Source organism: Tetranychus urticae, chromosome 2, assembly GCF_039701765.1.
Source record: "Tetranychus urticae isolate SD_2017Ah chromosome 2, NJAU_TeUrti_SD_1.0, whole genome shotgun sequence".
NCBI classification, from domain to species: domain Eukaryota; kingdom Metazoa; phylum Arthropoda; class Arachnida; order Trombidiformes; family Tetranychidae; genus Tetranychus; species Tetranychus urticae.
This window is the reverse complement of record NC_142959.1, coordinates 6,033,180-6,058,384: the sequence shown is the minus strand read 5'-3', so window position 1 is coordinate 6,058,384 and position 25,205 is coordinate 6,033,180. Positions and strand designations below refer to the sequence as shown.

Sequence of the window (25,205 nt, the reverse complement as noted above, 5' to 3'; positions counted from 1 at the left end):
CATTATTGAGATGAGCAATATCAATCTCGTAATCTAATTGGAAGTCCTTCAGTGTTGAAATCAATGAATAAATACTTGGTTGAGATTTGTTGAATTCATTGTTTAGTTTGTGATGGAATCCTTCGACATGATTCGTAGTTCGAGCATTGAAGTTATAATGATGATTCCAAGATTCTTTCGGAAATAACGCATTCTGATTTTTCAATCGGATTTTTTCAATTTTTTCCCTGTGGTTATCGTGATTTCCATGATTACCATTGATTCTGATCGAATTATAAAACTTATCCGTTTTGGCAGTCACATTACACTTAGATTGTTTATCACTACATCGCCAATGAAGGCCGTCATTACTTTCTTTCTTTAAATTATAAAGATAATCATTAACAACAAGTAAAATACCATTTTTTTGCGATTTCAATACTTCCATCTCGGATACAAAAAGATGAATGATTCTGTTTGAATTTTTGTTCTGATGCTTTCTTTCTGAATTCTGAATATGCTTGCAAGATGTTGATAAAGTCCCCGGTCAATTCTTGGAAAAAAATCTTTGAAAAACAGTAATTGGATTAACGCTTAAGCTAAAGGTTTACAACTGTTTGCTTTAGTGGTCTTATGAGTCTACTCCGCACTTTTTACATTTTCACTCTTTTGGTACGAAATTGATACTTTTTAATAATGGAGGCTCCGATGGACAAGGTTTTAAAATTGATAATGAAGAACTGTCTACTTGCCCTGATGCCAATATCACATATTCAAATATTGAATCTAATCTGAATCTAATTAGTTTCATTTCATTAATGAGAAAAAATCAATGATTTTATTAACAAACTGAATTGTAAGAAAAAAAACTTACTATTCCAACTCAAAGTTATACCCAAACAACTACCTGAAGACAGAATGATTAGCTAATCGTAAATTTTTTATATCCAATTAATTAGAATCAATTTATCTGAATCTATTAGACTTTTAGTTAAATTTTCATCAGTACATCTGCTTGAAGTCATATTAAAATCAAAAAAAGTGAAAATGAAATGTTTTCATTAAAAAACTTTTCATAGCTAAAATTCAATCTTCGTTAAATAATATAACATGAAAGTCTTTTTCAGACGAGGTCCAATGATTAAATTGACCAAACATCAACCAAGCTGCAATTTTTGCAGTCTAAGAAAATTAGCTCCAAATATCAGTTAGAGGTCATATTACCAAATGACCTTGAAATTCATAATCCATGGTCATTTACCGGTCAGAAATACACAGTATAAGTTTCGAGCCTGTAAGTACACAGGTTCGGGAGCTATAACTGCAAACAGCCTTAAGTTTTAGCTGAATAGCCCGGTATAACAATTAGCTTCTAATGCAGTCTTAATTATCGGGCGAGTATAATGTAAATTTTGTGCGATTGTGTTAGTGAATTGATTAATATCCAATGTAAGGCTAATATCAGCTTTGACAGATGCTTAAGTTTGCCTTAGGTTTGATTGGGATCCATTTAATGATTGATCCAAACACTTGATCCTTACTATTAATGTTCAATTCATTCAGATTTATAATGAACTGTATCAACGTCATAACCCAAAAAAGTTATAACGACTCAGTTATTACGGTATCACTAAAAATTTAACAAATGTATTGATCAAGCAGTTGACGAGGTTTAAAAGTTGCATTTTCATTAGCCAATGATCAATTTCAACAATCACTTCATTTGAAAAGTGATTAAACAATGGTTAATAAGCTTATATGCATATGTAGTACAGAAAACCCGCAATGAAAGTCGCCTCCATCAAGATTTGTATCTTAAAACTCGATTGGACCAGCGCGAAGCGACCAGCTTTTGTAGACTTTTAATTGTACTGAAATTGTGTGCATTACCAATGAATAATTCATTTTTTTTGTCAGGCATCTAAAATTGTTATTACATTTGATCTACCTTAAATTAGTGAGAATAATTTGTTAATAAATTGGATTCAAGTGATTAAATTTATTTACAAGTTTATGATACAAGTCATGATTTATGAAGATGAAAGTTGGCCTGATAATTGGCAAATGAAGATGATTAAAAAACTGATTTTTCTCATTAGAATTGCTTTTACAAAATAAATTTTACAGTAAATTAACATTGAAAAAGAGTTACATACTTTTTTTGCCAATTTCAACCTTCAATATCATTCGTCTAATGAAAAGCATTAGATTTTGTCGTTCAATGTAAATAGACTGTAATAATTTTTAATAATGATAAAATTTTTTAAGATAATCTGGCAACATTTAACTTAATAAACTACGGATATGTTTGCATAACCATCTGAATTCATGGATAAGCTGAACGAAAACCTTGATCCTCATAAAGGGGATTTTTTATCAATCCTTTCTCAATATGAGAACATTCACCAAAATTACAATTAAGATGATTATGACAATGATTAAAGGGGCATGTCGTTCTATCTCTAATTCCTGGTTTCAGACCAAACTTGAAATTTGCCGTTGGTCCAATAATATAAGGGAAAATGTCTGATCTTTTGGTCAATTTATTTTTACTCCGACCAATTGAGCCTTCGGTTGTATTACTTGAACTATCAACATTTGATAATCTATCTAATAAACTGTTTTCCCGTTGGCCTCCTCCTCCTCCGCTTCCTTCAAGTCCTCTAAACAGAGTAAATGCTGTAGACAAGGATTCAGCATAGGAACCATTTTTTGGAGGTAAAATGCCATATTTTTGAATGGTATAAATGATTGGTCCAAAGATACCAAAAAGAGACGCAGAAGCCATCAGAATCATTGCTAGTGATGTTATTATATCCCGATAAATGGCATAATTTTCCAAATTTAGACGATTACTTGTTAATCGAGGATTTGCTTGTTGGTCAGTCAATGATAAATTGGATGATCCAGTTTCAGGAGATTCAGTAAGATTGTCAACAAGAATAACGGAAAACATGTAAACTGGAAATATAATTGTACTTGTAATGAAGATATGTTTGCCATCCTTAAATGCAAATGGTTGATGACGAGCTGACCAAGAGACCATGATTAATAATGTGCTAATCAAAATTAAATAAGATTGAGATAATATGTAGTCCTTAGAATTGGGTGAACACTCTTTAGGTAGACGATAAAGAGCATCATTAGACCATGGAGATTCATATCTAGAAATAAAGAGTAGAACGAAAATTAGCTTTAATTTAAATAATGTTGTAATAGCAAGAAACATTATCATCTTCATTGATTGTGTTGATCAAAGAGTGATTTAAGTTAGCGCTTAAAGTTAAATTGAATAGACACTGATTTAAAAATAGCTTTGACTTTTATAGTTACAATTAATAAATAACTACTCTTATGCCCGTCTAAATATGCTTTTTGATTCGAGTAATTGTTTACTGAATATAATTAGTATTCAGACTGATATCTAAGGTGTGTTTAAGGGTTAAGAAAATAAATATATTAACTGATCTACTAATTACATATAAATGTTTACAATTTATTTATATATATTTAATTTTTGTCACTTTGTAAGTGAGCGACTTTCGCTAAGTGTGTGTTTAAGGTGTTTGGGTATTTTTTTGATAAATGGTTAGTTGAATAAATTGTCTTGAAAAGTAATATAAGGTTCAAAGTAATTTACAATTTAACCAACCGGATAAATACTATAATCAGCATGTAAATGATTAACATCTCACTGTTTAACTAAATTTATTAATTGTAAACAGTAGTAACATCATTTCACCCACAACACATAAAGATAACTATCAATATTTTATGCTCAATTCATCATTATGTTTAAACTCTTTTGTATGCTTATATTCACAATTAAACCTGATTTAGTAATGGTTAACAAAATCATTTTGTTCAATCATTAAATAATAGTAAACTCTACCAATTCAATGTTAGTAATGATTATTGATTCAAAGCAGTTTAAAAATGATCAACTTTCAACGTGAAATTGTTTTTTACATTCAAGATGTAAAATTTTTTCTTGTTGTCACCTTAATTCAATTGATAATTGTCAAATTTTCATTTTTAAAGCTCAACACACATATTAATAAAGTCAGTTCAGACCAACTGAACACTGGGTTCAATCTTATGTACGGGGAGCTTTTAAAATGAGTAATTCAAATTGAATTAGCTCAATATCAAGGTTATCTTAGGCCTGAAGCTTGGAATTCAAAAGCTATGTGAATGAATAGAATTATCAAAGTCAAAAATATCTAAATTCATACTGCAGTTCAATCTGAATTTGTATCGAAGATAGAAAGCATTTCAAACTTGTATGATGATGGAGTTGTGACTTACTCTTCATCATATTCACCTTTATCTTTGACTTTTTCATTTCTAAAAAGCTCTCATTTCACTTGATTACACTTTTGACACTAACAGGTAATCAACCAAAGCCAAAAATGAGAAACCACAAAACCAAAAAAAACCAGAAACTACTCTAACATAACATAACTAGTTGGCTTCATCATTGAGATTTCAACAAATCATTATTTGAATGCTGAATTTTTCCTAAAGATCAATGTTTAATGAAATAATCAGAATTGTGGTCATGAATTGCTATTGAAAAGCACATATGTTTGCTTAATTTTGCATAATTCAATACTTTAATATTTCACGGTATTTAGTTGATTGTGAGGTTAAGTTTAATTCCAGTAAAAGTGATAAATTTAAGAAAATCTAATCGATTGAGGTTTTCAAGTAAAAGGAAATATCCAAATGACAAATTGCCCGTGAAAACAGTTGACTAACAATGCAATCTGTGTCATTGTGTTTCTATTAATGGATTGATTTTATCAATTTAAACTGCTTCATTTCATTCTGGTAATCATAAATAAATTTGATTAATGGTAGGCTGAATGTTACAATATTTTTTAAAGAGATTGAGGCAAATGACGAAAAAATAATCATGTCAATTGCAGCAAAAAAAGTAGTCTTGAAAAGTGTTAAATCAGCCTTTAAAACGATTCACTGAATCAATAGGTAAAATGATTTACCAAAATGAAAAAGTGAGAGATGAAATGATGAGTTAAATGATGGAAAAAAGGACTAAAATGTGATAATCTATTAACTTAACAATAAATCACAAGAAGCTACAAAAATAAGTGTTAAAATTGCAGCCGCTTCAAATCGATCCTAATTTTAAATTTCTCGATAATACGCTCTTTGAACACTTTGATGAGGATAGCAATGATTGTTTGATGATCAGGGTTTTGTTCATCAATTTTTGCTTATCAACTTACGCCCAACGTTGCATTTCCAGAGCTAATTGAATTCCGATGATAAAAAGCAAGGTTAAACATTGATTTAGTTTAGATATTTTTCCGCCAAGACCAATCCACTTTTGAGCTCGCAAATACATTCCACGTTGAAGTAGACTGCCAAATAACATTGTACAAGATATATTATGGATGCTTGTCCGTAATGAGCACATCAATATTGTTGGTGGAAATACATATCTAATTGAAAAAATGGCGAAAATATTGTTATTAAACATTTGATTTAAATTATCAATGGATGTTAATAGAACTTACAAAATAGCACCAAAGTAAACAATGATGATTGATAGTATGTGAAAGGTGGCCAAATCTTGATTTGATTTTTTAAATGCTCCTTCACATGATTTCATCAAAATGTATGTAAAGGTATAAAGAGCAATCAAGATGCCAATTACATTGAGAGAAATGATTGTTACTGTCCAAGAGTGGCCTAACCACGAATAAAATGAAGAGTAACGTTTTCTCACTATTTCATCATTTGCCAATGATAATCTGTTTGTGCGAACAATTGAATTTCTTTCAATCATTTGTTTACTATTAACACCGGGTGAAGATGTTCCAGATTCAATTGGTCGATGTTGATTTCCGATTGTCTTTTCAGTAGCTGATTTCATTTCATTTCTTGTATCAATTCCTGAAGACATGGGCTTCAATCTCAAAACATAATCAGAGGGTAAAGGTTTGATAAAAGGTCGACCATAAGATGGTAGCTGACTTGTTGGTGAATCGGAAAGATTATTACTTGAAACTTCTTTATCATCAACAACCAAAGAAGCAGGTATACTATTTGAATTGGGTGATTCTGATTCAAAAAACTCTTCATCTCGAGAAACTGACTTGAATTGATCTCCAGTTGACTTTGATGAACCTCCAGACTGTCTTGCTTCACGGTTAAATAAAACTCCATCCTCAAAATAGCCCATGTCCATTATTTGGCAGTTTGATGTGATAGCCTTTAGTCCATAACGATTACTAACTAAATAGTGTTCATCATCATAATGCAATTTAAAGCCATTAAGCGAAGCAAATCCAGAATCATTGATTGTCCCATTAATTGACATTAACTCGGATTGAATAAGATTAACTAGAGAAACTCCCTGAGACGGTGAACAATCGTAGGATGGTCCTTTAAGTGTACAATATTTACGTTCATATGATCGCAATGCTAATCCATAAGACCAGACAGATTTAATCATTGATGAAAAGAGATAATGAGATGAGGAAAGGGTTGATGAGGAGGAATCATTGGGTGATGATGATGATGATGGTGTAAATGTTGCCGACTCCAAAAGCTCACGAAATAAAGGATCAATAGAGTCACCCATTGAGGATAATTCAGCTGATAGGAAATCATGAAGCTCTGGAGTTGATTCATGTTGAGGTAAAATGAGATACAAAGGTTTTGTGTGGCAACCAGATGATTCTTTTGAGCTGTAAAGGTGTGCAATTTGAGCTGAAATATCTTGACTTGTGACAACAATCCAATCAAAGTCTTCCGAATCGGGAGGAACCACCGTTTTTAGACTAGAAAAGAGCTTCAGTGTTTCCTCTGAACTTAAAAAGAGTATCGTATTTTTAACATTTGCCTGTTGAAGAAAAGATGGAAAACAAAGAAAAGGTTAATAAATAGCAAATTTAGTTCAGTTAATTAGTTGGAAAAGGCAAGATAATACAGTTTCGATAGAAGTTTATTTGCTTCATTAACCTGGCAAAGTAAAGGTTGAAAACCAAACCAAACAAGGAACAAATAAAAAAGGATTTTTGCCTAAAAAATTCAAGTTAAAGTTGAAACCAAAATGTGTTCAAGTGATAACTGGTTGAATGCCAACAGTTCCGTTGAAAAGATGGTCAAATTGTCGATTAAATTGAGTATTTCTTAATCATTTTGATACCTGATAGTTGAAAAGTCAATTCAACTCTTGTTATAAATGAATTATTCATTATCAATTTACAATCATTGATTTGATCACAATCAATGGATTTAAGGTCAACCAGTGAAAATGTGACTAACTGCGTATTTTGCTCGTGAACTTTAAATTAAAACAACGATCAACAATCAAATGTAAAAGTGATTAAGAGTTGGGTTACAAAAGGTAATGCAATTGAAAGTAACATTTCCATTGAAAGCAATAACTTTAAATATACACAAAATTAGAGGATGAAAGTTGACTCGACAATCAAGTTAATTTGGTTCAAAAAGGCTCTTCACTTTTGATGGGAAACTTTAATCACTTTTAACAAGCAACAAACCAATTTAAGGGTTAACTCAATTAGCATTCTGATAATAGACTAATCAAGACGACAATAATCAATCAATCAATTGAATGGGCAAATTTTTTCAAGCAAAACATTTCCTTATTTGAATATCTTATTGTATTGTTTAAATATTATCATTTTACCAACTCAATCACTGATTGATGAGTCTGTAAAATTAATCAACAAAATTTGTAAACAATAAACTAATGATTTATAATATCAAATTGTTTGCTTTCAATGAAATCCAATTGAATTGAAGTTGATTTGAAGTATTGATTTGAATAATTGAAATTGGATATTTTCAGAAATTGTGTTTCAATGAACATTGAAAATGTGTTTACATATCCAATGTTTACCTTTTCAAGTTGAGCAAATAATTTCCAGGAAAAATGTATTCAATTTAAAATTTGAAATCAAAGTCATCATCAGATAAATATTTGAATATATTGAACATTCAATATCAATAGGAAGTGAATAATTTCCGTGAACAGTGAAAAGCAAAACGGAAAACAAATTGTTAGTTGAATTACAATGAAAAGTGTATAACACTTTCAATTTGAAACTAAATTGTGATTTGATGGTAAAGGCGAGACAATTGATTGCATCCAACCAGACTGGTGCAACCTTTTAATAGCCCCAACAATTGTATGGAAAATAGCATTTCAAAGTTCATTAATATATTAATAGATTGGATAAATTAATAATCAGTTAAAGATGACAGAAAGGAAAAGGTTGCAGTAAACATAATTTGTAAGGTTAATTGGAAAGGTTGACTGGAATTGAGTTTGAATAATTTATATTCGGGTAAATCAACTAATGGTGTTAGTATATTGTTACACACCTTATTGGTTGAGTCTCGTTTGTTTGCTTCATTTGGGTAATCAACTGTTGATTCAATTGGTGAATTTTGTACGTTAAATCTAACTTTAGTGGCAATATCTTCCAATACTTTGGTATAATAGAGAGGAACCTCATCCGACACAACCAGAGTGGCCTGAGACCAGTTTAGCTTGTTCAACAGCCCCATAACGGCTTTGGACAGATACTTCAATGAAGAGGCAACAGTGAATAAAGTGGTTCCCGGTATTTCCATAGGATCTTGTTCCTGGGTTGTTATGATAGGAACTTGGAAGCTTGTGAAAAGGTTCAATGTTGATCGATACAATTGTCCAGAAGAAATGGCTCCTAATCAAGAAATAAAAATAGATTCAATTAATTTCTGATATTTACATGAACAATGAATGATATTAAATTGTAATGGTAGATAAAAAACAACCAAAAACCAGCAATTTGGATAAAAGGCAATCAATTTTCACTTCTTCAGTTTTATTGTAATTTTAATGGGTTTTGAATGTTAGAAAGTGTAATTGGTTGAAATGAAAGTTTCAATTTAAAACCTCAATTGAAATAACATGGATCTGGATAATTAATTAACAGTGAAGATTAACGGTTTCTTTTCATGATACCCAATTTACCGGAAGAATTAAATATTACAGAATCATCATTATCATCGGCGTCATTAAAGCATCAAGAATCAACATTATTATAATCATCATCATCATTATCACCACCAACAATATGGACAATTAAACTTTCATCATTTCTTTCGCTACTTAAACAAAAGTGTTCAAATGTGTATATGTTTAGAAATGCGAATTTGTAATAATTTTTTTGCATCTTTTTAACTGAAAGATACGAAATGGTGATTATTATCATGTTGATGATGATATATGATGAACTTTAATGATGGGAATGACTTTACTAAATAATAATAGTGAGTGAAGAGCTGCGATTGTTGGGTGTTATAATAACAATTCAATGTGAACGGTAAGACTGAGGTTAATAATAGCAAGTATTAAAAGTTTCAAAATTGTTGACAACAGGTTTAATAAAAGGATTGTAAAGAAAGATCAAGATGATAATAATTATGATGGACAAGAGAAGAGTTGAATAGAAATTATTGGACATTTAGATTTGACCAAGTTACGTTGTCCACTGTTAAACCTAAATGTTATTTTTTAATTGAATAGCTTTGTGTCAAAAGTATTCATGATGATGATAATTATGGCGAGGATGAAGTGTAGGTTAAAACAATTGAAAATGATGGCTTTTCAGTGAGACAACTGAAAGTAATTTTACTTTTAACCATTTTTGGTGATCTTTAATAGATTGACCTCAATTGGGCATTTAACTTTTTTTAGCATTCTTATTTGTCTTTGGTCACTTTCAGTAGTTTGACTGATTACTTGAATTGTACTGAATAGAAACAGTTAATGACTAATACTGATTGTTGTAATGTTATTGTTGGTTTTTTTGTTGAAGTGGAATTTTCAAAATTATTGTTTCGGGTTCACAAGACAAAGATGGCTAATGGGTTGCTTTTTTGTTGGTTTTTGATTGATTTTTTACCTTGTATCATTTACTTACCTATTAATGGTGATTCTCTGTCTTTAAGACAAGTTTTTGATTGAATATCATCGAGATGAGATAATATTCTGACTGTTTGTCTCTCGGAAATAGATTCATCTGAACATGTATCATAAAGATATAATCCTAATTTGAGTTGACTTGCATTTTGGTTAACATTAATTTGATGGATTGCCCATATAGCCGCCATTGCACTTCGGACAGCAGATAGATTAACTTGATCACTACATTGTCCAGGTGTAAGAGATTGGTGTGAATTGATGAGAAGGGCGACATTTAAATCTCCTGGATAAACAATTAGACGAGGATCATTGAGAGGTTTGCGTTTAGGTGAATTTGAATGAGCTGTAAAGGGTGTTGATGTAGGGACAAAAGATGGTGATGAAGATGAAAATGAGGGTTCTGATGGTGTTGGTGGGGTTAACAAAGGTGATGGCAGTGAAGTTGATGAGGTATCTATTGTTGTGGACAGAGATGAAGGTGCGGATGATGTTTGACGATAACGACGATAGGAGTGACCATGATAATCATCTGGTGGCAATACCTCGGACAATGTTAATGTGAATAAGGCACTTAATAAAATCCATTGAAGGTAAAGGAACACTACTAAACCAATTTGATCATTGATACCAAAAAATTTATTGCTAGGTTTCTGGTTAAGCCTGGTGGCAGGAAAAACGGCAAATGGATTGATCATATCCACGGTTGTCTCATATCATCTGATCAACATAATTAAACTGGTTAAACAAAACAAATTGGTAACAAAAACTGCGACAGATTGGCGTCAAAATTTATCTTAATCCTTTGTAATTTACCGAAGATTTGGTAAAATTGAAACGGTTGCTTTTAATTTTCCATTTTAACCGGTGAGTTGTGTGAGAACCAAACTTGCAAGATGTAATGTAGACACTTTTTCAACTGTTAACTTGATAAGGTGATTGACTAAAAGGGTGAAAAGAGGGAAAAAAGGAAAGCAAATTATTAAAAAAGGTAACAAAAGCAAACTAAATGTTGTTATAATGAAGATAGATCGGTTAGATGACCATAAAACATTAACATAATGCACTGTAGGATATAAAATACCAACATTAATTTAACGCCATTTGTTGAGAATTGAAAAAGCTTTATAAAGATGAGATTGAACCTTACTATTTTCATTTAAACAATATGAATATCTGACCAGAAGATGAAACAGAATAGGATAAGAATGATGATTTACTTGATGATCAAGATGATGGTAAAAGATGATAAAAGGGAGTTGAAGGGAGGAGAAGAGTTAAGAAAGCAAGAAGAAGAAGTAAAAAAGATTGAAAATCATTGACAAGAAGCGACTTTGGTGAAAAATAAAATTTATATCATGTGAATTGAACGTTAATTCAAGGTGGATAACTTTTTCTCCACCCTAATCTCTCAAGGAAATTAAAAAGTGTTAATCTCTCTTCCTATTTCCCTATTGATTCAACTGATTTAATTTGTAATCAAAGTCAGACTTGAACACACTATTAACATTTCACCTATTTTCAATGGGAAAAAGCAGTATCGTCCAATCAATTGATTCAATGAATTTAAAACTAAATCAAGATTGTTCATTTGAGAAGTTAATTGTTTACCCTTGCATCTCTCATCCTATGTGAATCAAATTTAATCTGTAGGTAACTAATTAACTTTTTTCACAGTAAAATGTGTGAACTTAGTCAGTGTGTTATACCAAGAAAAGGTGAGGAATACCAGTTAACCAATTGATTTCATTACTGATTGATTTTTCTGGTTTACACCATTTTTTTGGGTTAAATTGCTCAAGTCAAGTTGATTACAAACAGTTAATTTAGACAAATCTATGGACTTTTTTGATTACATTGTTTAACCAGATTCAAGTGCAATTGATGCAACACTGATTGTAAGGCCAATAAACTGATCATTATTTTAATGAATAAACAAAAACGATGAAACAGTAATTTGATCAAGATGATGATTTTGAAGACGATGGTGAAGAAAGGGAAAGATGAAAAAATAAGGGCTGAGATTCACCATTGAGGTTTGATTGTTGGAAACTTCATCATTTCCTCAATCAAGACAACATGATGATGGCTAGGATGAACTTTTCTTATTCTTCTGGTTAACATGATAATGAATAAGATATTTTTCAATTGAAACCAGAGTTACAATGGTTAAAATAATCAACTGTTGGCGTTGAATTAACTTTTGCATGACCTTACACTATTACTTTGGGTTATTATACATGAAAGTTTCTCAACCGGACAGTCTTCATGTTTTAACATCAATTTTTGTTGCATTTTGTACCTTCAACAACCATGATCAACCTGGACTGTTTCTCATCCCCTTAGTTCATCATCTTTTCACCATCTTCATCTTAACCAGCAAAAAAGCTTCCCTGAATTTAGCCGAGACTTTTTTGTTCCGGTTTTACACAATTAAAACACAATGATTATAATGATAGTTTCATCATTTGGATGAGTTAATATAAAAGGCAAGCTTGTAATTGAAAGGAAGAAATTTAAAGATTGATTCTAACTTGAAAAATGTCAAGAAACTGACTTATTAATTGTTCAATTTGAGCAAAGATTTACATTGATTGAAGTCAACATTTAGATGATTTCAAAGGTTGAAATGTTTAAAACTAACAAACTGTTTTCAAAATGATTTCAACTTGACTTTAGATGCTCATGTTGACATGAAAGATTACATCTGATTGCTGGTATTAATGTAAAGTACATTTTGATGAGATTTAGTGTCAATGATTGTATTGTTTCAATACAGTTTATCAAGTGAAAGTCTGATGAAAGTTGTCATAAAAAAATGCTATATTTGTTTACCTGTTTTTTGTTTGTCTTGTTATTTGCTAATTTGAGTTGAAAAAGGTAGACAAAAAGATGATCAAACATGAAGACAGAGAAAAGTTAAAACAATTGAATTGAACAATATAAGAATGTACAGGATTTAACCATTTGATAATGATTATTGTAATGAAAAGATGGAAATAATGTGCAAAAAATAGTAAAGGTTGGAATGTTGGAAGAAAAAAGTTGCTATAATTTGAACGGTTTTGAACTTTTACTGATTCTTGGGAATTTGGTTTAAATTTAATTGGATAACATCATGACTAATAGTGAATGATTGAAGCATGGGAAATTGGTGGTTCCTATCATCACCATCACAATCAACTTATAGTTACGATCAGAATCAATGAGTTTCTTCCAAACTATTCTGTCAACTAGATAAGCTTAGAAATCATTATGTTTATGGGAAAATGAGCATAACAATCAGTTTCTAAGGGTTCAATCAGAATCAATTTAATTTGGTATACAGGTTGTAATTAGAATTGTTGCTGAGCAAAGTTGAGCAAATTTTATATTTAAATGTAACCTTAGTATAAAAGATTATAATTAATATCCAATATTATTTATAGAAACTTTTCTTAACCATGAGAGGTGAGAAAAAGTGAAATTGAACATTTTCAAATATTGTGTGAGAACAGGTGAAAATTGAAAGTTGTAACTGTTTGATGACAATTTAAGATGCTACAATGGTTCAGATTTATTGAAAATTTTTGAAACTCTGAAAGTTGACAGGACTATTGAAGCTTTTCAATTCAAAAAATTGAACCTAAAATGGAAAGTTGTTAAGAGAAATCAATAAATCTCATGATTGTTAACGATAATCATCTGTAAACATCAACTTTTCCTTTTCCTAAGCACTTTTTTACCAATTACTGTACGCAATGGGCTGCAAATGTTAATGTGTGTTAATGTTGTTACAGGGCCTTTTATCATCCCACTGAATCATAAGCACATTTTCATGACGACATTTTCCTTGAATTTAACAAAATTTAATCAAGACAAGATAACAAGCTGATAAATTGACTAATTAACACCAGTAAACACAAGACTTACCCTTAAAAATAATGTAACCAAATGCCGTTGAGGTTGTAATCCAGTTAAAGGTTGAGAAGTATAAAAGTGAAAGAAACAAACACAGATTTTGACAAGTCCATTTGGTTCACAAAAGCATCAACACACTGACCATTAAACACTTTACAACAAAAGATACATAAATAAATGTAAAAACCAACAGAAGAGAGGGAAAAATTCAATCGGTCAGAAGGGAAGAACAGAGTAAATATTGGAACTTTTTAAAGCAGAATGACATAACCTTTCCTCACGTTGTTTAGCTTTGAAAATGATAAAATAAAAAAGGAGGGAGAAAGAGTAAGAAGAGGCAATAAAGAGATAGATGATGATAAATGAAGATAAATGATGATATGATGAACGATGACAAAGACGGCAAGAGTTGATATGTTGAAGCACATAAAAAAGCTTGTGACACAACAGTTCACATTACTGTGATTCAGCAGCAAGAAAAGCGCTACTTGCTACTGTTGCTCTCCCTTATCTTACCTCCATTCTTTCTGGTCTTTCCCTCCAAACTTTTCCACCTTTCCGTCTTTCTTATTTAGTCTTTCTATTTGCTTTTGTTTGTCTTTTATTGGGCATATTGCTCAGAATTGATTTACTTGATCATCATTATCTTTTACCTGGTTATCAGGGTTGATCACATCAATTAAATTGCTCTGTCAACCATTTTTGATTCGGTTATGCCTTAACTTTCCTGCCTTGCCTTCCAAAACCATGCCTGTACTTACCCTTTTACCTGTTCTTACCATTATAAAGGAATCATCTTTGAATCAAATTTTCTTTTCATTTCAACAATTGATTCTTCATCATCTCCAACTTCATCTCCTATCAAATCATCATCATGATAAAGGTAATATAATTTACATAATAACTTGGATTGAATCAATTGTCTGTTTGCTTTTTGCTTCTTCACCTTCATCTTTACTCATCACAAAAACTCAAGCCTCAACATGCATGTGCTCTAATAATGAGTTATCAAATTCAAATCAATCAAATGACTAAACAACAACTGGCCAACAATTTGCAATTACCCAAAGTCAAGGTTAGTTAATAGATGAATATATCAATGTTGATCAAAACCAAATAATAACCCAACAATGTCACCGAAAATAATCTCAGTCATCAACATTACCAGTAACCCAAATGAACCTATTAACCTTAACATAAGCAACAACAGCCTTATATTTAACCATCTGACGGTTGTAAGCTTTAGGTTTTGGATAATTGTGATTATTTTGGATGACAATCAACTGTAATCTGATTTACCAATGAGCTGATAAAATATGCTGATTAACTGTTGATTTATAAATCAAGAAAAGACACTGGAGGCAACCAATGATCCGTTGATTTGTACGTACCTTGAGTCAAGGTTGGACTTTATTTAAATTGAATTATTGGGCAAGGTTGAAATTAACAATCGACTATTAACTATGTTGACTTATCAATTGGATTTCAAGTTTAGAACAGGTTTAACAATTGTTTTGTCAATCATAACAATTTGCATGTAACCACTTACCCTGTTTACCTGTTAATTAAGACTCTGGTTAAACTAATTTTCACTGTTGTTCAACTGTCAATTGTAATTACACTTTCCGTTTGACAATTGACATGTGTTGACTAATTGTATTTCAATGCATTTTCACTTCATCACAACCAAATTAGATTAACATTGAAAAATTAATAAGTAGACAATCGATAAGTAAAAATGGCAAACAACCTTTTTTCTGGTTCAATTTGGGTTATTTTGGGTTTTTTTGTCAGCGACTTCCCTTTTACTCATAAAATCAAACATAAACATGTATTAATCAGATTGACCATTCTAGCTGTTCAACAATCAACAATACAATCGTGTCCATCTATTTGATCGACCCTGGTAATTGGATGGATTGACAGTTCTATAAAAAAAATATCTACAACCAACAATGAAATGACAACAATTAATGAACTGCAAACATCTAAACAAAGGTAAAGATACTCTAATTGGAAGCAACTTGGATAAGGTTAATATCCCAAGGAATCAAGAGATTTAATTGTGAAACAATTTAACGATTAGAGTTTATGTTTCCAATAATCAGTCAATTAAAGGTCAGTATCATTGACTTGGTCGACTATGAAATCATTTAATAGATTTACGGTTGAAAGGATGATTGTTCAACAATTAACAAAGGCTTCAATGATTTCATTCGGAGAGTTCATTTGGATTGTATTTTCACTAGTTGGAAACAATCAACGGAATTATGTAGCAATTAAAATTATTAACTATGAAGGAAGAGCAATCAACATGAAAATCAAATGCAACTTGAAGCATTGATAAACATTGATATTAAACATTAAAAATCAAAAAAGCGTCCATTACAGTCAATTATTGAGAGCATTTGTGGTTGATTTACAATCAACTGTAGTTTTGATTGTCTTAATTAGCTCAATTTGTTTTACTTTTACATGTAAAGCACTTTGTTAATCACAAATTGTCGTTATGAACAAAATAATTGATCATAATCCACTTTTACAATTTCGAGTGTTCGCTTTCACTTGAAATCATTTGAAAATAATACAATTTTCATTAAACATGATTTGCTTGATTACTGATTGTAGATTTGGAAATTTTTGTTTTTCCAAATTTGAACAATAATTATACATTCGTTAGATTGATTAATCAGCTAATTACGGGTTCTTAAAAGGGTAATTTGGATCCGTCTAAACAAAACCAACACAGCTTCAGATTGAATGGGTAAAAGTGAAGTTTGCTGTAAATCCAATTATGCTTTAGATAGCTGACTCCTCTCTAGTCGTGTAAATTGAATAATAATAATTGTAATTGTAATTGACATATAATTTGAATTGAGTGAAAAAACAAAACAAATTAGTATGCTTTTTGTTTGATTTTGAAGCGAAAAACGAAAGACGTCAAGTTGAATCTTGCTCTGGTATGATGTCTATATTATCCAGCTATAACGGCGTTCCAATTGAATTAAAACAATAATATTACGACCTTGAGGGTTAATGCTGATGATGCTGATGATTGTATAAAAATTGTCAAAAATCAATTTATGATAATACAATAATGCTTATTTACCAATAAAAGGAAAAAATATATAAACTTGGATGACATTGATGCACGGTTAGATGAGTAAAGAGTTGCCTTTTTCTTGGTATCCACTGAGAAAGCTTTTCAGGTTAATTTCGCTTTTTTGTGTCGAGTGTTATTGTCTTTAACCAATTGTTTGCTCATTTTTCAGATTTTGGAATCACTATTTCCTGTCGATCAATTCCAATGGACCTCCATAACGCAATTATCATTATAAAGCCAAAATCCAAAAGGTGAAATGGTCATCAAAACCAGGATTGCTAGCATTTCGTTTCACTTGCCAAGATTATTGTGTCCAGGAAATCTGATGTAAATGTTAGATGAAATTCACTGTTGCCAACTGCGTTTTTTTATCTTGTCATTGTTAAAAATAAACCATTTTTTCAGGTAAAGAAACCAAACCTCCAATAAGGTTACTGTTAATGGGTACACCCGTCCTTGACCTCTCACCATCTGACCCTAGGCTATGACCTATTTGACTAATCCTTTTGTTTACTCTTTGAGTCCTCGTTGTGTCCCTCTTTTTCTTGGGTATATAAGCATGTACCTTTTGACCTTTAATTCACTTTCATTTTCTCAATAAACTATTTAAGTATCTCAATCTGAGATCTCAATTTGAGCTTTCATTCCTACTAACAGGTTATGGGCCCAGCTCTCTTGTTTTAAATAGTTGTCGCTGTTTAGAAGTTTAATTTTTCACTTGTTAGTTTCTATACCTTTGATATATTTTGTGATTCTCAAAAATGGAGAAAAGTAATGTTCATGTCGCTACCTTGACTGCTTCGTCTTTCCAACGCTGGAAGTACGAGATATCTGCTGTTTTGGAATCCAAGGATCTTATTGATACGGTGTTAGGTATTGATTTGAAACCAACGGAAGGTGATGATAAAATTAAACAATGGAGAATGAAAGACGCTAGTGCCCGAAGTATTATTTCGGTTACTTTGGACGAAGAGCATCATGCTCTCATTCGGTCATGTGCAACATCGCATGAAATGTGGAAATCTCTGATAAACTATCGAGAGAAGACAACATTGAACAATAAATACTTGTGTGCTCAAGCTTTTCACGAGTTGAAATTTCAACCCGATATGTCGGTTAGTGCTTACATCAGTGAGATCTCAACTTTAATCAAGCAGATGAAAGATTTGGACCAAGAGCCTTCAAAAGAGACTGTGATGGCAAAAATTATCAACGACTTGCCGAAGTCTTACGACTCCTTCCGGACCTCGTGGCGATTGGCGGCTCTTAGTGGTCTCAACTTGAAATTGGATGATCTACAGGCTCAATTGCTGATTCATGAGCGGGATATAGTAAATGATGGTGCCGTGAGATCTCAAGGTGAAGCTCTAGTGCTAAACAAGAAGAAATTTAAGAAGTGGACATTCAAGTGTTATAATTGCGGTGAAGTTGGTCATCTAAAAAGGAATTGTAAGAAGCCTAGAAAGCGAAACGATGATAATCAAAATGGTGGTTTCATGGTGAGATCTCGCAATGAGATCTCAGAAGTGAGATCTCACAGTGAGATCTTAAGTGTTGGATCTCAATTTGAGAAATATCCAAGTGACTCTGGTTGGATCATGGACTCTGGTGCTTCAAATCATTTTGTTCGAGATAGAGAATTATTCGCTTCATACAGGACTCTTTCTGAACCTGAAAGATTCGAAGTAGGTGACGGTAACTTAGTGGAAGCAATTGGTATTGGTGATGTTCAAGTCAAAACATTCAATGGAAAAGAGTGGAAACCTAACAGATTACTGGAAGTTAGGCACGTACCGAGACTATCAGTCCCTCATTTGATATCGATGGGCCAAATCACAAGGCGAGGACTGGAGGTAGTTGCTAAAGGTAGAGATCTCGTAGTGAGATCTCAGAATAATAATATTGTCGTAATTGGTCGGAAGAATGAGCACAGTAACTTGTTCAGATTGTGCATCCAACCCTTGAATGAGATCTCAAAGATCTTGGTGAATCAATCAAAGGGTAATTCTTTGAAAGACTGGCATGAACGGATGGGTCATATCGGTGTCGATAGAATAATAAAGATGGCTCACGTTGGACTGATACCGAAGTTTCAAAATATCAGTATCCAGAAAGAAAAGTTCTTTTGCCATGGATGCACCCTAGGAAAGCAAGTTAAGCTTCATCTTGATACATGCGAACCAAAACCGATGACAGTGGGGTCACATATAAGCAGTGATGTAGTGGGACCAATGGAAGTGCCTTCAATTGGTGGTGCACTCTATGCTGCCATCTTCAAATGCAGGCATAGTACCTACAGAAAGGTTTTTACGCTCAAACATAAGAATGAGATCTCAAACGTTCTACCTCGTGTTTTTAAAGACATTAAAATTGAGACTGGAAATGATGTTAAGGTTCTGCGTACGGACAATGGACTCGAGTATCAAAATAAGGATGTTAAAAGTATCACAGACAAGTTCTTGGTTCAACATGAATTCAGCGTTCCATATGTCCATGAACAGAATGGAGCTGCTGAAAGAGAAATAAGAACGCTGGTTGATCTAGCAAGATCTATGATCCATGCTAAGAATCTGCCTAAGAAGCTCTGGGCCGAAGCTCTCAATACTGCTGTGTATTGCTCTAATCGAGCTCTCACTGGTGAGATCTCAGAGTCAACTCCTTATGAAATTTGGTTTGGTAAGAAGCCTGACATTTCTCATCTAAGACCGTTTGGAACAGAAGCTTATGCACTGGTACCGAAGGAAAGAAGGAAGAAATGGGACCCAAAGAGTCGTAAAGGAATTCTCGTAGGATTCACCGAGACTTGCAAAAATTTTAGAGTGTACTTCAGTGAGTCGAACCGAGTTGAGATTGTTCGTCATGTTAAATTCAACGATGCTAGAGACCCATCTTTAATAGAAGACCAAGACGGTGTTAAGACTGTGGAGATCGAGATCCCAGAAGTGAGATCTCAAAATGAGATTTCAGAAGAAATTTCTTCTACTGAGCTTACAGAAGTAATTGCTGGTAATGAGGTTCAAGAAGTAAGCTCACAAACTGAGTTTCGGGAAGCGAGATCTCAAAACGAGACTCCGAGATCCCAAATTGAGATTCCGGGATCTCAAAATAAAACTGCGAGATCTCGAAAGGAGATCGCGAGGTCTCGAAATGAGATAGCGAGATCTCAAAACGAGATTTCAAGGTATGACCTCCGAGATCGTGAACAATGTAAGCGAATACTGACCATGGTTCGAGATGAACCGACTACCTTCGAAGAGGCTCTGGAGAGCGAGGATTCCAAAGAATGGCTTGCAGCTATGGAAGATGAGATCTCAGCTTTAAACAAAAACAAGACTTGGACGCTCGTCGATCTTCCGTGTGGAAAATCCAAAGTTAAATGTAGATGGATCTTCAAAATAAAAGAAAAGCCAGATGGTACTGTGGAGCGATATCGAGCTAGACTTGTTGCAAAAGGATACTCTCAGGTACCAGGCCAAGACTTCAATGAAACATTTGCACCAGTTGTAAGATATGAATCCATAAGGACTGTGTTGGCCGTAGCTTCTCATTATGGAATGGAGATCTCACAATTTGACGTGAAGACTGCTTTTCTCTATGGAGATCTGTTAGAAGAAATTTATATGGAGCAACCTCCTGGCTTTATCGAGGATCCAAACAAAGTTTGTCGACTACACAAGGGATTGTACGGACTGAAACAAGCTCCGCGTCAGTGGAATCTTAAATTCACATCATTTTTGAATGCGTTTGGTTTCGAAAGACTTGAAGCAGATCATGGCATCTTTGTTTCGACTAGAGAATCTAGTTTCTCTATTTTGGCTCTCTACGTTGATGATGGATTATTGTGTACGACTAAAAAGGAGCAAGCTGGTAAAATAATAAATTTCTTGAGATCTCACTTCGAGATGACGTTCGGCGATGCAAAGGCTTTCCTTGGTATGGAAGTTAAATATGATATCTCGAAAGGAGAGCTCAGATTGAGCTCTCAACGATACATACGGAAGATACTAGCCAGATTCAAGATGGATCAATGCAAGCCTGTGTTGACTCCGAGTGATGTTAACCACAAGTTAGAGCTTCCAGAAGTAAATGAAGATCAGGATAAGCCATATCAGGAAGCAGTGGGAGCTCTCATGTACCTAGCCGTAACAACACGTCCTGATATAATGTTTGCCGTCTCAAAATGTTCTCAGTTTTGTTGTAACTACTCAACTAGCCATTGGACTGCAGTAAAAAGAATCATGAGATATCTACAGCTAACAAAAGATTACGGAATATCATTCATGCGATCAGGATCATTACATCTGACTGCATATTGTGATTCCGATTACGCTTCGGATACCTTGACCAGAAGATCAACAACTGGATATGTACTCATGCTCAGCAATGGACCGATCTCTTGGGCTTCGAGATCCCAAAAGACAGTAGCCCAGAGTACCACTGAGGCTGAATATATGGCGATGGCGGAATGTTCTAAGGAAATTATATGGAGTCGTCAGTTGCTAAAAGAATTGAGATCTCAACAAGAGATCCCAACTAAAATGCTTTGCGATAATCAAGGGGCTATCAAGTTGGTTGACAACCCCGTTTTACATCGAAGGACTAAACATATCGATGTGCGCTATCACTTCATTAGGGACGCTAAGGAAAGTGGTCAACTCATGGTGGAATATGTACCGAGCAAGGATCAAGCCGCAGATTTTCTAACCAAGCCACTCTGTTCGGAGGCTTTCAATCATTGTCGGGATACCATAGGAGTTGTCAAGACGAGTGAGTGGGAGTGTTAATGGGTACACCCGTCCTTGACCTCTCACCATCTGACCCTAGGCTATGACCTATTTGACTAATCCTTTTGTTTACTCTTTGAGTCCTCGTTGTGTCCCTCTTTTTCTTGGGTATATAAGCATGTACCTTTTGACCTTTAATTCACTTTCATTTTCTCAATAAACTATTTAAGTATCTCAATCTGAGATCTCAATTTGAGCTTTCATTCCTACTAACAGTTACATGGAGAGCAAACACCATTATGAGGAAAGAATGAGTACGTCATTTAGTCAATGAAACCACGTTATAACTGGATAATGTAACTTAAATGTAAAAATGAGTTAGACTTTTGTTTGTATTTTTGAAAGAAGAAACAAAAAATAAAAAAATTACTTCTGAAAAGCATTGATTATTCATATTATTTATTAATTATAATATAATTAGTTAAAAAATTGTAAATAATAAACACCAAACGATATTTGGTGGGAAAATGCGCTTGAAAGGAATTGCTTCTAGCACCGACTGTTGGTTGGGAAACAAACCAAAAATCGGCTCAAAATTAAATTAAAAATCCCATCATTAAGGAGTACAATCATTCCCTTCATAAGAAAACCTTTAAATAGCAAATTAGACTTATTTTAGAGCTGATCATAGAGTTTTGTCTTGATTTTGTCTGGTATGAAGGAAGTCGGTTATGAGACACTAGAATTCGAACACAAAAAGTCTGGTTTTTGAGTTAAAAGGTACGACTTTAAGGGTTTATATGAGCATAATCAAGGAATGCATATGCAATTGTTGAGAAAAGTTGAGTCTTTTTTACAGATAATCCTCTAAATATTTATTCTAAATGATTAACTCCGATTGAAAAGAGCTTTGAGCTACTAGGACTTATTCGGATGCTCTTAAATACTCTTTGAATCATTGGTATGCTTGCATAAAGTCCAATTTATAAAAGTCACAGCAAAAAAGCAACCGAACTTATTGCTATCCTTAGTAAAAAATATCGAGATAAACAGTTTATGATAGAAGCGCATTTAAGTTCTAGTCTTCCGAAGCTTTTGTACACTTTTGGCTGATGACTTTAAAAATGTAACTCCCAATTTTCATAAAATGATGAGCTTATTGTCCCAAGTAAAATTTTTTGTAGTAAGATATTTTATTAACAAGGATCAATGTGTGACTCTTGGTACGGACATTACGATTAGTAACATATGAGCACCAAGCTCAAGCAAAGTCTGTAACGAAAGAAATAAGAAAAAATTATTTCAGAATAACTTGCGAAACTGTTATATTTACCAATAATAAGCTTGATGAATTGAATCTGAAAAAATGGAAACATCGGAATCCCATCGGATAAGATTCCATCATGAACAAAGCTTCTTCCAGTTTAATCTTAAGAGCTGGTTTTATGATAGATCGAGTCAACAGTTTGTGGATATTATTACGAACCAATTGATCCTGAACATTGAAAGTTTGTTTAGTTCGAAAATAATTCAAGGTTAAATGATAATTAGACTTACCAATCGTTGTAAATAAATAAAGGCCAAAGACATTAAGATTATGTTAAGGGTTAAGTGAAGATTGAAGAATCCAAGAAACAGCATTCTAGTGGAAACTGGTGATTCTGGCGCTATGAAGGCTACATAAATGCAAACTAAACTTTCGAGAAATGTTCCTGAATAAAGGACACCAGACAATTTGGACATGAATTTGTTAGCTTCAAATGCTTCATTATAGATGTTTAGATAATGTTGAAAAAAGGTTCGCAATTGTGAGTAGTTTACTGTCTTTTTGGTCTTTAGGTTTCTCAAATATTTTAAGTTCAATTCGAGGGAATAATGCATTATGAAACCATAAGAAATGGCAAGAAATACTGACATCCTTACCAAATTAAAGGCATAAAAACAAGCGTATAGCGTCAGTATAGCACTTGGTACATTAGTGATCAAATCTGATGCTTGTTTAGACATGAAAATGGGCGATAGGGCAACAAATGTAGCACTTGGTATAATAACACATCGAGTGACAAACCATAAGAAAAGATAGACTCGATTCACTCGCTTTTTAATTACAGCCCATCGAGCTTTGACTGGATGTTGAACAAAATAATGATGATCTGGAAATGGTTCATTGTAATTACGAAGCCAGTAATACGATTTAACATGAGATGGATCCCAATGTGCCACATTATAAGCGACATTAATGTAAACGAATCCAATGACTCCATAAGCAAGTCCATAGTATCTGGATTCACCATAAAATAGAGACAGATCACCAAATCGTATGGCTGTTGGTATATCTAACCAGTAAAACCAGGCCACTTTAATTGCATTGATCCAACAGAATATATCAAATATTAGGTTTATTATTGTTCGAGATTTAACAGGTTCAATGGAGGGAAGATGAAAACTGATCAAGTGAAGATGGGTCAAGTCATTTTCCAGGTCATACTCTAGTAGTCTGTTTGGGTCTGGAGTCCGGTAACTTTTGGGAATCAACATATAATTTAAAAACCGTTTAAAAACCATTTCTAATTGTCGACTTGAACATAGTTCCAAGAATGATGAGAAAATTTCTTATGCAAAGAAAGTATTGATTGTTACTCGAGCATAAAACATCAATAAATTGTGTCCTTTCCAATGACTGTTAGTATATGTGTATTTGACACAATATTACAAGTTAGCGTGCTTTATAATGACCTCAAGAGATGTTGCAATTAGTTCAAAGCTGCTTCATATGATTGATCATGAAATTTATTAAAATGCTTTCCAATATTTCTCGAAATACAAACATAGAAAGTACATAATACTTGGTAGGAAACCCATTTAAGAACAAATAACGAAAAAATTTGTTACAAGTTCAGATTCTGGAGTCCAAAAGTTGGTGTGCTTTTTAGGTCACGAAAATACATTAGCACACATCTTTGCAAACTGAAACTTGATAATGTAACTTCGAATGTATCATTTATATTAAAAATGAACCTTTTCAGGAAAATGATTGGGGCTTAAAGCTAAATATTAATAGCGATCAAAGCATGTCCTTTCGCTTTTTTGTGACTTACCGAGAAGAAATTCACAATTTCCAACAAGAAATCAGGACAGATCAAACTTTCCTCGAGTGATTAGCAATTACTTTACGAATAACATCGTCTAGTTTCTTCAAAAACTAGCAAACAAACCTAATAAAGTGTGATTTATATGATTGTTGTGCTTTTTAAACTCAAGCAGCTTTTTCGTTGAAAGAAGTGCGTACAGAAACTCTAGCTTTCGAGTTAAGAGTTAGAAATTTGTAGCTTTGAAGAGACATAAAGATTTTCAATTTATTTAATCTTTTAAAAAATTTCTCAGATGAACAGTTTTCGAGAAAATCGGAGTCGAAGCTGAAACTTCGATAGCCTTTTGTACTACTATTGAACCAGATTTTTTCATCATAATCAGTTCTCAAATGTAAATTTTGATAATCTACCAGAAAATGCATTCATTTTGAGGAATA

At 32.9% G+C, this 25,205-nt stretch overlaps 2 protein-coding genes and 1 long non-coding RNA gene across 10 annotated transcripts; 1 reads left to right on the top strand and 2 right to left on the bottom strand.

The window, feature by feature from the left end:
• Nucleotides 1–1,958: 1,958 nt before the first annotated feature.
• On the bottom strand, nucleotides 1,959–17,408 carry LOC107366253 (uncharacterized). 6 transcript variants are annotated; one of them, XM_089267288.1, is made up of 7 exons: nucleotides 16,959–17,408; nucleotides 10,495–10,892; nucleotides 9,951–10,235; nucleotides 8,365–8,708; nucleotides 5,523–6,853; nucleotides 5,232–5,447; nucleotides 1,959–3,143 (listed from the first exon to the last, which is right to left on the bottom strand). In XM_089267288.1, the coding sequence occupies exons 2-7, from the start codon at nucleotides 10,535–10,537 to the stop codon at nucleotides 2,306–2,308; spliced, it is 3,057 nt and encodes a 1,018-aa protein (XP_089123414.1). In that variant the 5' UTR covers nucleotides 10,538–10,892; nucleotides 16,959–17,408; the 3' UTR covers nucleotides 1,959–2,305. The 6 variants fall into 6 exon arrangements, with proteins under 6 accessions (XP_089123414.1, XP_025017435.2, XP_089123413.1 ...); XM_025161667.2 differs by lacking the exon at nucleotides 16,959–17,408 and adding an exon at nucleotides 13,862–14,286; XM_089267287.1 differs by lacking the exon at nucleotides 16,959–17,408 and adding an exon at nucleotides 11,038–11,445.
• LOC107366254 (uncharacterized) lies at nucleotides 14,592–16,898 on the top strand. 3 transcript variants are annotated; one of them, XR_016198555.1, is made up of 3 exons: nucleotides 14,592–14,732; nucleotides 14,826–14,924; nucleotides 15,096–16,898. It is a non-coding gene; the product is annotated as an uncharacterized LOC107366254 (long non-coding RNA). The 3 variants fall into 3 exon arrangements; XR_016198556.1 differs by having other exon boundaries at nucleotides 15,090–16,898; XR_016198554.1 differs by having other exon boundaries at nucleotides 14,826–16,898.
• A 5,239-nt stretch (nucleotides 17,409–22,647) lies between the features above and the next one.
• LOC112539286 (uncharacterized) lies at nucleotides 22,648–24,417 on the bottom strand. Its single transcript, XM_025161686.2, has 3 exons — nucleotides 23,234–24,417; nucleotides 23,010–23,171; nucleotides 22,648–22,948 (listed from the first exon to the last, which is right to left on the bottom strand). Exons 1-3 carry the CDS (start codon nucleotides 24,239–24,241, stop codon nucleotides 22,883–22,885), a joined length of 1,236 nt encoding a protein of 411 aa, XP_025017454.2. The 5' UTR covers nucleotides 24,242–24,417; the 3' UTR covers nucleotides 22,648–22,882.
• Nucleotides 24,418–25,205: the final 788 nt, after the last annotated feature.

Coding starts and splice junctions, on each gene's coding strand:
- LOC107366253 (XM_015933836.3), bottom strand. CDS start 10,647: ATGATCAATCCATTTGCCGTTTTTCCTGCCACCAGGCTTAACCAGAAA. Junction 5,448..5,522: donor GTTTACTTTGGTGCTATTTT/GTAAGTTCTATT, acceptor TTTTTCAATTAG/ATATGTATTTCCACCAACAA. Junction 3,144..5,231: donor CTGGAAATGCAACGTTGGGC/GTAAGTTGATAA, acceptor CTTTATTTCTAG/ATATGAATCTCCATGGTCTA.
- LOC112539286 (XM_025161686.2), bottom strand. CDS start 24,241: ATGGTTTTTAAACGGTTTTTAAATTATATGTTGATTCCCAAAAGTTAC. Junction 23,172..23,233: donor TTATTTATTTACAACGATTG/GTAAGTCTAATT, acceptor TTCAATGTTCAG/GATCAATTGGTTCGTAATAA. Junction 22,949..23,009: donor ATTCATCAAGCTTATTATTG/GTAAATATAACA, acceptor CTTTCGTTACAG/ACTTTGCTTGAGCTTGGTGC.